Source organism: Pteropus medius, unplaced genomic scaffold, assembly GCF_902729225.1.
Source record: "Pteropus medius unplaced genomic scaffold, Ma_sr-lr_union100, whole genome shotgun sequence".
In the NCBI taxonomy this organism is placed as follows: domain Eukaryota; kingdom Metazoa; phylum Chordata; class Mammalia; order Chiroptera; family Pteropodidae; genus Pteropus; species Pteropus medius.
Genome location: NW_024340701.1, coordinates 16,152,836 through 16,169,118, shown reverse-complemented (window position 1 = coordinate 16,169,118; position 16,283 = coordinate 16,152,836). Strand labels below are relative to the sequence as shown.

The 16,283-nt window shown below is 35.8% G+C and overlaps 1 protein-coding gene and 1 long non-coding RNA gene across 10 annotated transcripts in view; one reads left to right on the top strand and one right to left on the bottom strand.

Annotated features, from left to right (window-relative positions):
* OTC (ornithine transcarbamylase) overlaps positions 1–14,724 on the bottom strand; it is a 72,667-nt gene extending 57,943 nt beyond the window's left edge. For 3 of the 7 annotated variants that reach the window (XM_039888184.1, XM_039888181.1, XM_039888180.1), the window contains exons 1-3: positions 14,457–14,628; positions 2,553–2,691; positions 1,003–1,084 (exon numbers count right to left, since the gene is read on the bottom strand). In XM_039888184.1, the coding sequence (XP_039744118.1) occupies positions 1,003–1,084; positions 2,553–2,691; positions 14,457–14,533 (298 nt within the window). In that variant the 5' untranslated portion in view covers positions 14,534–14,628. Of the gene's footprint in view, positions 1–1,002; positions 1,085–2,552; positions 2,692–14,456 lie in introns of all 7 variants that reach the window. The other 4 variants (XM_039888182.1, XM_039888179.1, XM_039888183.1 and 1 more) reach the window with 3 other exon arrangements.
* LOC120622666 (uncharacterized) overlaps positions 1–16,283 on the top strand; it is a 201,254-nt gene that overhangs the window by 163,083 nt on the left and 21,888 nt on the right. For 2 of the 3 annotated variants that reach the window (XR_005658513.1, XR_005658524.1), the window contains 2 exons: positions 2,491–2,530; positions 16,045–16,059. This is a non-coding gene — a long non-coding RNA (uncharacterized LOC120622666). Of the gene's footprint in view, positions 1–2,490; positions 2,531–16,044; positions 16,060–16,283 lie in introns of those variants that run through there. The other variant, XR_005658511.1, reaches the window with a different exon arrangement.

Genomic DNA, 16,283 nt, shown 5'->3' with positions numbered 1-16,283 from the left:
TTCATCACTAGGCCCCCAAGTGAACTGGAAGGGGAAGAAGATGAGTGGGAGAGAAGAAACAACAGAAATAGAAATTGATGGATCTTTGACACTGTACCCTGCTGTCTGGCTGTCTGTCCCCCAGACCAAGTACTGAAGGGTGGGGAGCAAGGTGGAAATTACAGAACAGTTTGGGAAACCACATAGTTGAAGATACCTGTGTCGTGCTTTTAAGACAGAGCTCTAGGAGGCAAGAAACGTTATAGAATTCCCTGGTACTCAACATGAGGAAAGAATGATAGAGTAGAGGGACTTCTGCAGTATCTCTGTGCTCAGTGTGGCATGCAGAACTGCCAAGAGGCTGAGAGAGCAAAACTAAGTTACATTTCAGGTTTTGTGATCAGAGTGATGCAAACTGCACAGTGAATGGAAGACAGCCAAAGTCCAATGGGGATACAGAAGTCTCCACAAACTCCATCCAGCGTGGATCTTTGATGATGATGCCCTAATTACCAGTGACCAGATCCCCATAGCCCTAGATACCTTGACATTCATATACTCTCCAGGACTTAACTATGACTGTGAGAAAAGGGAGAGGAGACCCTATATTAACGAAGCAAACCCTGAAATGACAGGATCACATAATGTTGCAGAAATTAGGTTTCCATCTAATTGGTACAAAGAAAAGTTCTTTACACGTTAGAAAAATACACATTTTTTTGCCCACATGAGTTTGAGGCCTAAGAATTTGTGCTCACTTGCATTTTGTACTTCAGTTGAAGTACTGTTTGAGACTTCTAGTCAAGTCCTCATTGAATTCCTACAAATGAAGCTAATCATTCTGCTTGCGCTTCTATGAGAATTGGAGAGCATTTAGGGGCTTGCATTGCTACTCCCAGAGACAATGTTTCCCCTTGTGATTGTTAAAGAGATAGACAAATCCCCTCCACTGGGCTACTCTTCCTAGGTCCTCAACCTCCGAACCCCTCTTCAACACAAGAGTGAGTTTGTCTGTGGACTCACCTGTTTCTGTAGATAATCTTGTTCTAGTACTTCTTTTTTCAAAAATCATGCCTAAGGTCTTCCCTTGCAATAAAGGCAAATACTGAAAATCAAGGACAAGAATACAATTAAAATGAAAAATATATTTATAGCCAGTATCAAGGATTATGTTTCAAAACTTATTCTTTACATTATCTGAAAATGTAGAATAATTAATCACTGTTTCCAAATAAGTATTCGAAATGTTATTTAAAAAGTGAATTTAAAATAGTTTTTTCCCATGTTCTATACAAATGAGAGGAAGGAACAGGAACTCCTACAGCTTATTGACATAGAATTTGAAAGTATTATTAGTTGCCCTGGGTTCAATCTAAACACTTGTATATTAATATTTCACACTGGAGCCATCTTCTTACTTAAATCCATGGAAATCCTCCTCATTGTTCAATGATCTTGAAGATGCTTGGTTCAGAAGCATTTTCTCAGCTAGGGACATGCTACCCTATCACAACATGGGGCACTAAGACTCCTAAAGATGATGCCTCACAATGTTAGCTACACTTTCATCATGCACACTTGTGGGAGTGCAAAGGCTTTGTTTCTGAGATTGTGTGGAAACAATTTGGAGAGTCTGGTGTGGGTGGGGCTCTTCCTCCTTCCTCTTCTATAGATGGACTTTCCTGATAGGATGAGTTCTGGAACAAATAGGTTCCTGCCAGCTAAACTTCCTCACACACAGCATAAAGAACAAAGGCCTAGGGCCTTGGGGGACCTTTTCTCCTTATTTCAAGTCTTCTTATAGGAACATCAACTAATAACAGTTAGAGTCACTCCTGTCTCCAATTTGTTCTTAGGAACTTGGAGAGCTAGTGAACTAGATAAGAAAATCAAGGTTATGTAAAACTTTTTCAGACTGAAACCAGCTCTTTAAAAAACTTTTTGAATACAAAAGCTTGGAATATGAAAATGCTTTCACAATTAAGCAGTCTAAATGAAGCTATTGCATTAATTAAGTGTGTTTCAAACATAAAGTGCTCAAAATGCAAATAATGATTACAGCTGAGCACCATATAACATCTTTTCTTCTACTTGGTTACCATTTAATTGTTTTTCTTTCTAATCTAAAAATTTTTAAACACCATTACATTATTGTATATTTTTTACATTATCCTAATGATCATATATCTGATATGCATTCACAATTGAAATTTATTGCTAGAAAAAAAAGTATCGTCTTTATTTTTAACTTGATAGAAAACAAATAGGGAAAAGAAAGGAAGTGTAAAAAGAAAATCTTTCCAGAGAAATGATTCCTTAGGTTCTGATCCAGTTAATAATGAATTTCAACATTCCACATGAAAGAAGTGCAATGACTTGCCATCGAATAACTGATTTTTATGCTTTTTATATGCCTATACACTCAGTGATAATCAATTACCTTGACTGTATAGTTTCATTACTTGTTACTGTTTAGGAATTTTAAGTGTATTCTTTTCTCTCTTTCTTTAGAAAGGCTGTCTTTAAAAAGGCTGGTTGGCAGTAACAGAAGGTAAGATGAAAATGCTACATACCTCTCCTTTCTGTTTTATCCTAAATTTCAGATCTGCTGATAGCCATAGCATATACTTAATTTCTTCTCCTGTAAAGTTCTTTAGAGTGAGGAGGTCACGACCCTTCAGCTGTTCTTTATTTTGTAGTGATTGTCCACATCTACCAAAAAAAAAGAAAAATAAATATATATATATTTTTTTTTAAGAAAAAAAAAAATGTCCTGTAGTGACTCATTTTATTCTTGAAACAAAACATAGTAAATCACATGTAGCTTCATGTGTCTCTGCAAAGTGCTAATGCATTGAAATTAATATGGCTGTGGTTGCATTTTAGATATCTAGTATTTTGATTGTTGAGAGAAAAGAAGTTGAAGAAAGAGATTGAATTCTTATTTGTTGTAAATAGCCATACAAGTGGCTTTGCCACTTACTAGTTGTGCAACTTTGGGCAAGTTACTTAACCTCTCTCTGCACCTAAATTTCTCACCTAGAAAATCGGTAAAATAATCTTATAGGGTTGTTGTGTAGATGAAATAATTTAATACATGAAAATTGGACAGTGTCTGGTATATAATAAGCATTTGATCAATTTTAGCTATTATTATTATTGAAATTATTAGATTGGACAATCAGAATTTGTAATGTACATACAATAGAAAGCAATTTCATTCTTTTCCCCCTACAGTCCTTCAAATTTATTCTTGGAGATTTGTTCTTTTTACTTGTCCCTAGTCAAATACCCTGTGGCTTTTCTAGTAACTTTTTTTTGGGGGTCTCAGTAAAATGATGTATAAGAATAATAATGATTTTTTAAAAACTTTAAGAAACCTTTTCCTTCCAACTTATGCCTAATTTAAGACTGCCTCCTCTATATAGGAGAAGAGGGATTGTGAGCTGTTTTCTCTGATTCTCTGCCTTCAGTTCTTCCAAGTAAAGCCAAGGGAAGGTGAGGAGTTAAGGGCCAAGCAAAGTCTGGTTCTGTTCTAGCAATCTAGAATTGGCATAGGTGCTTGAGGCCAACTCTTTCTCTCATGCGGTGCTTTTCAGGGTCCTTTGGAGAACAATCTCACTGCTGGGAATTTCTCATAGCAGTCCTTGATGGCAGAAAATTACATCTCTTCTGCTATCCAAGGGAGCACCTTCAGACTCTTTTTGCTGAGCTCTCTCCACCCGTTCGGCAGGTCTCTTGGTCATGATGTGAAACGATACCACACTAGGTCTCTTTCTCATTCCATTTCGGTTCATGGAAAGCCCTTCATGTTCTTTCCTCTGACAAGAGTCAGGTCCATCCCAACATAGACTTCTCTTGCTCTGCTATCAAAACAGGTGTAGGCCTGACATTAGTGTATTGTGTCTCCAAGCTCTCCCATTGAAAAGATGGGTGCCATTGGAGCCACAGTCCCTAGGCTTGAGGTAACACTTCAAATGATAATACTTCGAAAATTTTCTTCAAATCTACCATTCGTTTATTTGTTTCTGCAATAGCAGCTGCAGGTGATCACCAATGGGTTGCAAAGCTAATTCTTGTGTATCTCCTTTGCAAGCCTTTAGTGGTCTGGCATCTCACTTTGTATTGTGAGAGGAGTCAGCATGTATTGGGCCTGGGCAGAAACTGAGACAGAAGGAGTCTCATTTTAACATTCCATTACATTGTGTTGATAATAATTGTTATTTGGGGTAATCGGTACATAAAATAGATAGCATTTATTCCTTCAGTATTCCCAAGTGTGATCTCTATTTAATAATAATTAGTATTGTATAACCATTATAAATTATGAATAACCAAGGGCAAATTGTAGATCACCACATATATTAAACATTAATTTTACCAGGAGTAGAACAACTGTCATTAAATGATTGTGCTTAAATTTTAGCCTAAGAAGTGAGCTTGTGATACTTGAGATAAAGAGTAAATTCTCTGGTGGGATCTATGTATGCCTTTTTGCAATTGTGTCAAGATAAGAAACTCATAAATTCACTCAATTTGTTTTTTCCACTGCATGATGTCAAATAACTTGGACAAATGAGTATTTCACTAAATATCCAAATTTCCGGCAGAGTTGATTGGTTCATTTTGTGTTCAGTAGGGGAATAGATTTTTTTGGTAGACCTTTTGGTAGACCTGCAGAGATTCTAGTTAGTAAGAAAAGGAACTTCCATAAAGATGGTGGGTTTGTGGGTTAGTTGGCTAATGATTGGTTGATTGATTTAATATAAGATAACAATGACATATTCAACTTCAATAGAAAGTACTTTTTTCAGCTTATATATGAATCAAAATTTTGGTCAACATTCCTCTTTCAAAGATGAACCGGAGTCTTCAACTTTTAAAATATGTAATTCATCTATTCTCCAAATGGAAATTTCTTTAAAACAGCAGTCTTTAATTTTTTTTTTATTATAGACCCTCAATATTTAAAAAAAAGACATAGATCTATGTTGATTTATCAATAATATATGTGTTACTATCCTGATAGATTATATCCATAACAAAACATAAAGAAAAATAAATAACAATTAAAAGTTTAGACTAATGAAAACCAAGTGTTTTAAAATTAAATGGTAAATATACAAAAACATTTTGCTGACTAAAGAAATTTCTAGATTAGAGCTCCATTTTATTCCTTCTACTGGAACCCTACTAAAAAGCTTACAAAACTGTGTCTAAGATCTGGATAGTAGTAGTGAGCAATTTGATAACTTTGGAGACATGGGATTTAGGCAGGAAATTTGTTTTGACATGTGTAATTTGATTATATGTTTGGTTCTGATAATATTAATTAGTGATAATATTAAGCAATACTTAGAATATATAAGTACTGATATTGTTGAGAAGCAAACCATTTGACTGATATTCATGCATTTTTCAGAATCAACTGGATTTTTTTTTTTCTGGGGATCTGTAAACAAGTTTAACATGTCTGGCCTGGAATAGAGGCATGGCAGCTTCTTCTTTCCCAATTCACATTTAGGGCAGTTTGGAAAATATTTTTCTTCTGGAATAAGGTCTAAGCAACATAAAGTCACAGAGGATAAACTCTCTTGACTCTTTGTCTTACAATAATATATTAATATTCCTTGGCTTAACAGTTACTCCAATATCATTTTAAAAGGGGGACAAAAACTTTGCTGGAAAACCCTGCTCCCGGGATTCAAGGAATTTGGAAAACATCACTATAGTTGTTGAGCTTATATCCATCAACAACAGGAAAAACTAACCATGAACTAATTTTAAGTATTTATTTTTTGCCTCGAGCTCTAGCTCAGACTCCTAGTTATTTTGGAGCCCACAAAAGCTGAGTCTCCAAACTGCTATGCTCAAGGGATTCAATAACCTCCTCCAGTCTCAGTTCCCACAAGGTTTTGTTGTATCCACTTCCTTCTAAATAATTAAGGGACTACAAGTTCCATTTAAGAAAATATCATAGATCTTAGAATCATGTTGTTGTTGAATCACAGAGAAAAAGAATTAGAGATTAAAAGAAAATTAAAAATTTGCAGGGAACTAATCTTCTCTCTTCCCTTTCCATGCAAGGAAATAGGAAAACAATGGTGAAAGAGGAGAACCGACAACACCTTTAACTACTTTAAAAAAGCTCCAACGTCCAGCCCTTATTTATTACCCAAACAGAGGACATATTGGGGTTTTCTCAAATTTTTCCTTATACATTTCAAGAAGTTTCAAAATTGAAGGTGGGGTTAGGGTTAGGGTTAATGTACTGCTGTTGAGATCGCATTATAAGATATTGCTCTTTTTATTTCTGCTCTGACACATTTGAGTATGAAGGTAGAAAGAAGACACAAACATCCTGCTTGAACGTTCTGTTTTTGTCCAGATCTTTCATTTTCAAACTTATATAGTGACAGAAACTTTATTTCAAATTTCAAATTATTTTTTTAGACCACGACTGATCAAAAGAATGCCTCTTCATGACTACAGTGTCCACATGGCAGCCACTGATAATGTTGCCCTCATTCTTGTTGCCCTCCAATAAATATTAGCAGATAAGCTTCTTTATATATATATATATATACAGACGGTTCTGGCTTTAAAAGGTAGAGTGGAACTTAAATAGCCATTAAATCTGAAACCGTGCAAAGCAACTTTAATAATCAATGCGAAAAATCACAATTGTTCTGTGACTTTTAAATTTTTTGCCAGAACGTTAAAAAGCCTCTTATTGTCAGTATAAATATATAGGGAAATGACAAAGATAGCAAAACTGATATATATTTAGTACATTGTAATTTAAAACATTAAAACATTGAGAATTATAGTGTTTTATTTCTTTGTAAAAATTGTCAAGAGTAGTTGGAACAGTGCATGCTGTCTTTTTATCATATAATTTATGATACAGAGCAAGCATCTTTTCTATGCTTTGGTGAATTGTCATATTCCTTTCTAAGTTTGAATCAACTTCCAACATTTTATACTTTGTACTTTCAATATTTTGAAATATCTCTGACAGTTCCTTTAATATGAAGTGTTTTGCAGGTGTTACTTCCTCTGAAACATCTGTATACTTTTTGTCACAACCTCTTTCTTTATTTATGTCGATAAGTTTTTCTTCACTAAGTTCCTCTGGCTGCATAGCTATTTCTTTCATAAATACATTAACATTTGATTCAATTTAATGACCAGTGTTATTTTTTATTTCTCTGTTGCACTTTCATCTCTGTCAGAGAATTCTCCCCTTCAATTATTCGTTTTTATAAAATATCACATGGGTTTATCACTGGGAGGAAATAAGGCAACACAACTATACTTTTTGCTGTCTATATGTGAACTGAATAACAGATGCACAGTGAGCAATCACCAACAGACTGAAAGAAGGGGTGTGATTAATCACCGATCATGATGTGCATCTGTTATGTACATAGTGATTTGTGGACTGAAGAGCCAGCATTGAAGTCTTTACTTTGTTCATGTACTCACAATTAATATACCATGGCAACTGAAATTCAAAAGGCATACTTAGAATACTGGAGTTATTTAACTAAATTGAAGTTGAAATTCCTGCATATTCGGACCACGTAAATGAAATACTGCCTGTACCTTAGATGCTGTCTCATCGTAAGACTCTTATATGCTATTCCTTCTGTCCAGAACACTCTCCCCTCAGCTCTCAAGGCAGGCTTTTTCTCATCCTTAGGCTGGAAGCTTAAATACCACCCCCTATGAGATGCCTTCCCTGACTATACTAAGTAGCCTCCTCTTTGCTTTCCTTTGTTAATAACACTGATTATAAATTTTAATATATATGTGTCTATTTATTGTTTAATTTTTATTTTTCCATTGGATTATATGATCCATGATGTCAGGGATCTTGCCTTTTTTATTCATTGATATTTATGCAGTACTTATTGAAATGTCTGGGATATAGTAGGCATTTAATAAATTTTTCTAAAGTAAATGATGAGTGAATGATAGTACATCTCTGGGGCAGAAGTAAATCAATTTGTATAAGAAATTCAGCAGATTTCTAGATGGATTAAATCTGAAACCATGCAAAGCAACTTTAATAATCAATGCAAAAAATCACAAATGTTCTGTGACTTTTAAATTTTTTGTCAGAACATTAAAAAGCCTCTTATTGTCATTATAAATACATAGGGAAATGACCAAGATCTGATGACAAAAAAAAGACACCAAGAGCCCCAAAAGAGAATTAATGTTGAGAGAAAAGCAAGTATGGGCTGTGGCCCAAGCCTAAGAGTCATAAAGGAGAACTGAGTGTAGCCTAGTGTGATGCTACAGCTGAAATCCCCCAGAACTCAACCAATCCAGTACAGTATCTGTACTACTGAGAATAATGGTGGGACATGCATGTGAAACAAGTGCAACATAACCTTGGATCCTAGGTGCAGAAGTCTGAGTAAAGTGCAGAAACCTGGAAAACTGCTCAGAGGGCATGATGGGACAAGTTTTTGCCCATGGCACCATGAAGGCCAAATCCAAAGTACCATAATAGTAAACTATAATGATATATTGGTTCCCTCTCTCCACTAACCAAGGGTTCTTGGAGACAAAAAGGGTAGAGAGGTAAATACTATACATCGGGTCATACTGGCATGTGAGGGATTGAGTGATTAACTGGAAAGAAATTTTAAAATTGCACCTCAATTGGTGAAGCGGGTCATACTGTTTACACCACTGGAAAATCATTAGAGTTATCACCACCTTTCTCAATTCTATCCAGGAGGTGGGGCAGGAAATGTTCACTTGGGAAAAAAGCTGTTTTTAATAGATATCAAGAGCTAACCAGGAGAATTTATCACTGGAAGGAAAACAAACACAATGGTTCCAGTTTAAATTCCTATCCTGTTTACTATCTCCCCATAGACCTCCGCTTGGCTCCAAAATGCAACTGCCACACCTCTTTCTTAAGCTACTTAAACATTAGAGAAAAGTAGAATTTGGGCCATGTTGAAATGCCTCCACCACAGGCCCCCTCACCCCCTCTTTTTCCTGGTCTCTATCAAGCATTTCTTGCTTTTTGGTGATAAACTCACACTCAAATTAGCCAGGTAAAACTGCTGGCATTAAATTCTCATAAAGATCCCATGCCTCCGTTGGAGGCAGCCTAGTCTGATTCACAAACACCCAGATCAGGGCCAGAATCACTACTTTAGTGTTCCCATAAAATTTGTGGTCTTTTTGTACTCAAGTGTGTCTCCTTGGTAAACCAGACTTAAATCACATTGTCATTCTTCAGCCAACACACAATATTCTAGAAAATAATGGGAACCAGGCACAGATTTTCTGTCAAAACTATCATTGCAGCCTAGTTAAAGCCAGCACATTTGAAAAAGGCAAGATTAGTTCCTTACATTAATTTTATACCTTGAAAAAATAATTATAGAGATTTTTCAACCCCAAATCACTGAATGCTAAGAAGTTAAGCCAAAACAATAGTGGGCCCTTATTTTAGCTTTATCCAAATATCTTCCCAGCTATAAAATGGAAGTATATTCTCTATTGGCAGAAGGAAACTTTTATTGTTAGAGTCCACGTTTTCCAACTCTGGTAAATTGTTTGAACATAGGGAGAGACCTGGATGTGTTTCCTTGTATAACTGTATTTTGTTGGAAGAGAAAGATGCTTGATCCGAGTAAAATGTGGTCAGTCAGAAACAGACTTTGCCAGAGCAGGAAAATATTCAATGCTAAATGGTATTTTGATCACCATGGAGAATTTAAGATAAAGACTTTAGCTTCTGGAGGCATAAGAAAGGGCCTATAGCCCCTGTGGCTGAGATTCTGGTGTTACTTTAACTTTACAGATTGATGCAATAGTTAAGGCATATTTTCTTGATTTTTTTTTTCTTTATTGAGATATTTTGGCTGTACCTTAAAAAAAGGATATTGTGCAAGGGTAGATTAACCAACTTGATCAATTTGGAAGGATCAGAGTAATCAAAGCAGTGGAATGAAAAGAGCAGTGGTTTTAAATATTCAAATTCTAGTCCTAGTTCAATTATGACTTTGGGTAGATCATTGCCCGCCCATCTTTAGCCTCAATTCCTCATTGGAAAAATTAAGGAAATGTACTAAAATTCAGTGATTCTTCATGTCTTTGCCTTCCACAACATTCATGAAGTTTATAAACACAGAATTTTTCACAGGCCATACTGGAGTCATCGAATTCTTAGTGACCTAACTTTAATTCCATCTCTTTCTTTCCATCTCAAGAAGGCATATTGTAATGCACACAAGGAAGAGCGACTTCATTTTCACAAAACTCTTGAATCTGATCCTACTAATTAGAAAAAAAAGCACAATCATTTCCAAATCTCTTTATTATTAACAATAACAGTAATAATGTATTAATAAAAATTTACTCGAAACATTTCTCACTGTTGCCACATACTCATATGTGGTATAAATTACTATTGATAACTGAGTGACTAAGTGGTTTCTAAGATACCTTAGATTGTCAATATTGTAAAATGTAAAATTTTCCCTCATCTGAAATTGAAGAGTTAGCTTTATACAGACATACTATTAAAGGGCTGGAAACCCTAAACGGTTGAAAATCTGTGGCCACCTCTACTTTTATCTTAGTTAAATTACTAAATTACTAAATTACTAAAAATAACAAACTATAAATAAAATCCAAATTCTACTGTTGGCCAAGGGTAACAATATGACCCCATTCCATTCCTGGCCTCATGCTTTATATGGTTTTCTGAAGTTAAGAAATATGTTGTTGTTGTTGTTTAATGCAGTCATTTTAGTTATGACAGAAAATGTGAATAATGAAAGAGGATTGTTTTCTCTCTGTGCAAGAACATGGGTGGCCTGTGATTGCTTTATCTGTGTGTCCATGTGTATATAGATAGGCATGTGTGTGGGATGAAGGGAATATATGAGTTAGTGAAGCCTGGAATGACATACCTGAAAACCAGTCACCTCCGGCTCCAATCCATAACCTCCACAATAGCTCAATATTCTCTGAAGAAATTTCTATTTGTGAGATGAAACTGAACTGCACTGACAAATTTATCTTCTCTGATAAAGAGATTTTTAGTGGTTTCTTTAAAAGCTATAAGTGGTTTTCCTAATAGAAAACAAATCATAGGATACCGTCTAGTATTCAAACACAGCTAGGCTCTAGAGCCTCATTTGTGAGATGAAAAGCCTATGGATTGGGTGTTTTTGTCAGTCTTCACATCTGATCCTATTGATTTTGTAAAAAAAAAAATAATAATAATATTAATTGACTAAAAATGATTGATCTAGGAGCAAGCATGGATGGCTTCTACCTCACTTAAGCTATTATTTTATCTTGTCCATGGCCATATGGCTCTCACTTCAAAACTGTGCCGTCCCTGTTTTGTGGCACTGCCAAACCATAACTACATATTTCCTATTACTCTATGGTGGTACACGCATGTGGTAGGTTTTGTAAGAAGGGCCCTCCACCTTTCCCAAGAGAGCTGGTGCGGGGAGTCAAATTTCTGTGGAAAGCTGAAAATCAAAGTAAAATTACAACAGGGAGCTTTTCTTTGTTGCTGAGGGGTCATCAAAGGCTGTAGGTCTTATCGAGGATCAGCAATTTTGAATTCATCTAGCTGGAAGGTAGTGTGGCTAATTAAGAGTAGAAAAGAAAAATGCCCATTTCACATGAGAATGTCACTGTTTCAATGTTATCCCATTTTTCAACAGAGACTCACACTCTTAAGCTCCTAATAAGACAGGTGATTCATATATATATATATATATTTATATATATATATATAAATATATATATATATATATGCCTTACTGTTAAAGTATACAGCTGAAACTTATTGGATTTCGTTAACCAATGTCACCATTAAAAAATTAATTAATTTTAAAAATAGAAAAAATTAACCTGTAATAATTGTAAAAAAAAAATTAATCATTAGCAAATATCGTCTCCCATTCCATTGTCTTTTTGTTTTGTTGATGGTTTCCTTTGCTGTGCAAAACTTTTTAGTATGATGTAGTCCTATTTATTTTTTCTACTGTTTCCCTTGCCCAGGGAGATATATCTGAAAATAAATTATTGTTAGCAATATGAGAAAGTTTACTGCCTATATTTTCTTCTAGAGTTTTATGGTTTCAGGTCCTACATTTCAGTCTTTAACCCATTTTGAGTCTATTCTTCTATACGGTGTAAGAAGGTGGTCCAGTTTCTTTTTTTTTTTCTTTTTTGCATGTATTTGTCCAATTTTCCCAACACCATTTATTGAAGAGACCGTCTTTACTCCATTGTATATTCTTACCTCCTTTGTCATATATTAAGGGAGCATATAGGCATGGATTTATTTGGATAAAGAAGTTATGGTTCATATATACAATAGAATATTGCTCAGCCATTAAAAAAAATGAAACCCTACCATTTGCAATGACATGGATGGACCTAGAGGTTATTATACTGAATGAAATAAGTCAGACAGAGAAAGATAAATACCATATGATTTCACTTATATATGGAATCTAAGGAACAAAGAACAAACTAATCAAAAACAGACTCAAATATAGAGGACAATTTGGTGATGGACAGAGGGAAGGGGGAGTTGGGGGTTGGGAGAATTGGGTGAAGGGTTAAAGAAGTACAAATTAGTAGTTGATAGATGGTCACGGGGATGGGGGGCATAGCATAGAGAATATAGTTAGCATTAATGTATCAGCTAGGTGGAAAACCAGAGGAGAAAAGGAGCAATTAGAGGGATTGTTTTATAAACTATATAAATGTCTAACCAATGTACTATATACTTGAAACTAATAAAAAAAAAACGAGATGGATAATGATTTTTAAAAAATCAATCATCACTGAAATTAGCAAAGAAGACTATATAAGTTTAAGTTCTAAGCTTTGGTTATTCATTCAGTTGATTATTTTCAGCTCAATGTTGATTCTTTTTTAAAAATTATGGAATATAATTTCATCACACTCATATCTGATATAACTCAATGAGATGGAATGATAAAATAATGAATATTTGTCTGTCACTTTACAGTTTTTACACACATTATCTCACTGATCATCAGTAGACTGTGACTTTATGTGTCTGGAACGAAATATATTATTTACCTTATTTACCACTGCATCTCTAACACCTTGCCTAAGGTATGGCACAAAGTCAGTGCTCAATAAGTATTTATTAAATGAATGATTGAAGTACCCTACGGTGGAGCAGAGCAGATATTACTCTTTTTCCCATTTTATAAGTGAAGCAACACTACAGAAAATTTTAATGACTTGCTCAAGTTCATATAGCCAGCAAGTGGTGGTGCCAAACCTTGAACCTAGTTCTTGAGAATCCAAAACCTGAGCTTTCCTCTAGATTCTTAGATATATGGTGTAATTCTGTCACTAATTGGTAAATCCCATAATCTCTCTGGACTTCATTGACCTTATCTATGTAATAAGAGGAGGCATTATTCTGTGGCTCTGAGGTCTCACCTAGGTCTAATATTTCACAATGTCATTCTGGCTTCTGAGTCTTATATTCACCAAAGATGTGGTGCTAATAGTGGAATCCAGAGAATTCAGAGCTGTGAGGTGGCCCAGAGAAGGGATGCCTAGGGCCGTTGTCATAGGCCCACTTCCTAACAGAGGGAAAAAAACTTCAAACTAGAAGCATCCTCCTCGAGGAAGTCAGTGAAGTTGTTTTGAAGTTGGTTTAGGTTGTAAAGAGGCTCTGGGAAAATTCTATCTGCTCGTTAACATTTTCTAGCTACTCTAGAAGCTTTCTTGCAACAAAGCCCACATTTGATGGCTTTGCTTACCCAGCTAGCTCACCACCCTTGTCTCCTTCCCCACAGACACACTCACTCTGCACCACTTACCACCATATGCTCCAGGGGGCTGTAAGTTCAATTGACATAAATTCAGTAAAGACAGCCTCCTCTGCACATGCTACTGAGAATTTCAGGGATAGAGTTCAAATTTGCATTTTATTTTTAAAAAATCATTCTCCTCATCACACATAAGGCTCCTCTGCCACAGCTTTGTAAATATTAATCTAGTTGCTATTTGAATTTTGTTTTTTTTAAAGAACTGATTAATCCCCACGTCCTAGAATAATATATCGTTTTCAAGCAAACCAGAATACAAACTGAAGGCCCTGTGTAAATTAGTTCCTCTAATTATTTTCACCCAGTTGCTCGTTGAGAATATACACAAACAGAAGATATCAAGAACATTTAGTCTGTTATACCTGCCGCGGTTAGTACCCCCCATCCCCCAACACACGATGAAATCTGATTATAGAGGACTGAGCAATGAAAGCTCAGCTGTAATTAGAAACAGCTGTCTCAAATAAAGGTCGAATCTGGCACTACACCCTGCAGATAGTCCTTTTGAAGCTGCACTCCTCTGCAAAAGAGATAAATTTCATTTATCACCATGGTTCCTAAATCAGACTCAAATTTCTGGCCGTCATCACTTACCGAAAATTTCGAACAACGAAATTATGACCATTTCTAAAAGCTGCATTGTTCAACAGGATTCTCAAATTGAACAGCATCTTCTTTTGCTATGCTCTTGAAAATGCCTCAAAAGGTAGCCAGTAGGATCAACCTAAAAGCTAGGAATGCTTTTGATTGCACTGAGAGAGCAAAGGTAATATTATTCTTCAACTACCTTATCAAATTCCCCTGTTTAGAGATACTGCAGGGCAGGGTACAAAGGCATTTGAACTTTAAGCCAAGCTACACCAATGTGCATTTTTTTTTTTAGAAGGAATCCTGACTCTTTTGGTGCCTAGACTCCTCATTTTTCATAATATATTTATGCTGTCACATACTTGTACAAAATCAATTGACAAGTACTCACTGAGTGTATAATTTATGCAAGGCACTGCAGTACTAGGTGCTGTGAAGGCACATAGAAATAACTCATTCAGAAAATGTGAATTGGCAGTGCCAAACCCCAGATGTAGATGTGACAGCCCTGAGTATTTCCAGTGATATCACTTTTCTACCTCTAAGTCCCAGCATTTCCACAAAAAGAATAGAAAGGAGTATAGCAAGAAATGCTCTGGAAAGTTGTTTGTTTGTTTGTTTTTGTTTGTTTGTTGTTGTTGTTGTTGTTGTTGTTGGCAAGAAGCTGGATAGAGGTATAGTAAAAAGATCTCACTCCTGGAGCTCCCATTGTGCCTCGCACATAATAGGTTTTCACTAAATCAAGAGTTGCTTATTAATTCTAGCAGGAACTCTGAATCAGTAGAAGTGGGTAGGGGGTTACCATATGCTCCTCCCATGGCAGCCTCTCCAGATCACTAAGGAGCCATCCAAAGCTCCACATTCATTCATTCATCCACAGTTATAAATCAGATGTTTTCGAAATCTGTTCTGTGTCAAAAACTGGGTTAGCTTAGAATTTCAGAGGAGAAGGATGATCTCACCTTTGCAGAGTTTACAGTTCAATAAGAGTGATAAGATTTGTAACTAAGTGTCCATAACACAAGCCCATAGGAGAAGTCCAGATAAGGTGGGACCACATCACAGAGAAGGGGAATGCTCTAAGCTAGGAAAGGTGGGAGGCAGGGGAAGAAGGAAAGGGGTAGGGGCTGCCTTTTCTGGTCAGTTTATTTGACTTTAACAAATCCAGGAAAGTACTTGCTAGAAGTTTCTGTAATGCAAGAAAAGTGTTCTTTAAAAACCAACTATACCCACTTCAGGGGCAGGGACAGTTGTAGTGTCATAATTAATATCAGCAGGGAAATAAATTCTGACACTATTCCCTTCTACTTATGGATAATAATGTGGAATATAGAGAAGGAAAGACTGAAATTTCCAAACCTCTGTCAAATCTTCTGTTCCGGAAACAATATTCTAGTCAGAGGCAAATATTTGCAAAGGCATGAAGGTAAGAAGTTATAGAGTGAATACTCTAAGTGGGAGAACAGATGGATGCTTCATTTGAAAAGACCATAAAGCATCCTTGAAAAGATGAAATGGGCCAGTTGTTGGATAAGTTTCAGAGAGCGAAATCACTCTACGTAATAATACAGGGAAGGAAACTCAATGTTTGCAGGGAGACCGAAGAAGAAGAGGTCAAACTGCATGCTAATGTAAAGTCCATATCTTCAGTCAACTGTGCTACCTATACAATTTCTATGAGCAATGTTTGGGGAGAAATCAAGAAGTGTCTGGAGTGCTGTGGTAGAGAACATGAGCTGCACTACTGAGATGCCAAATCAACTCATAAACCTTTATAATTCCATGGACGTAGATGCTCAGTCCATCAGAGGGATTAAAAAAAAATCAAACCAC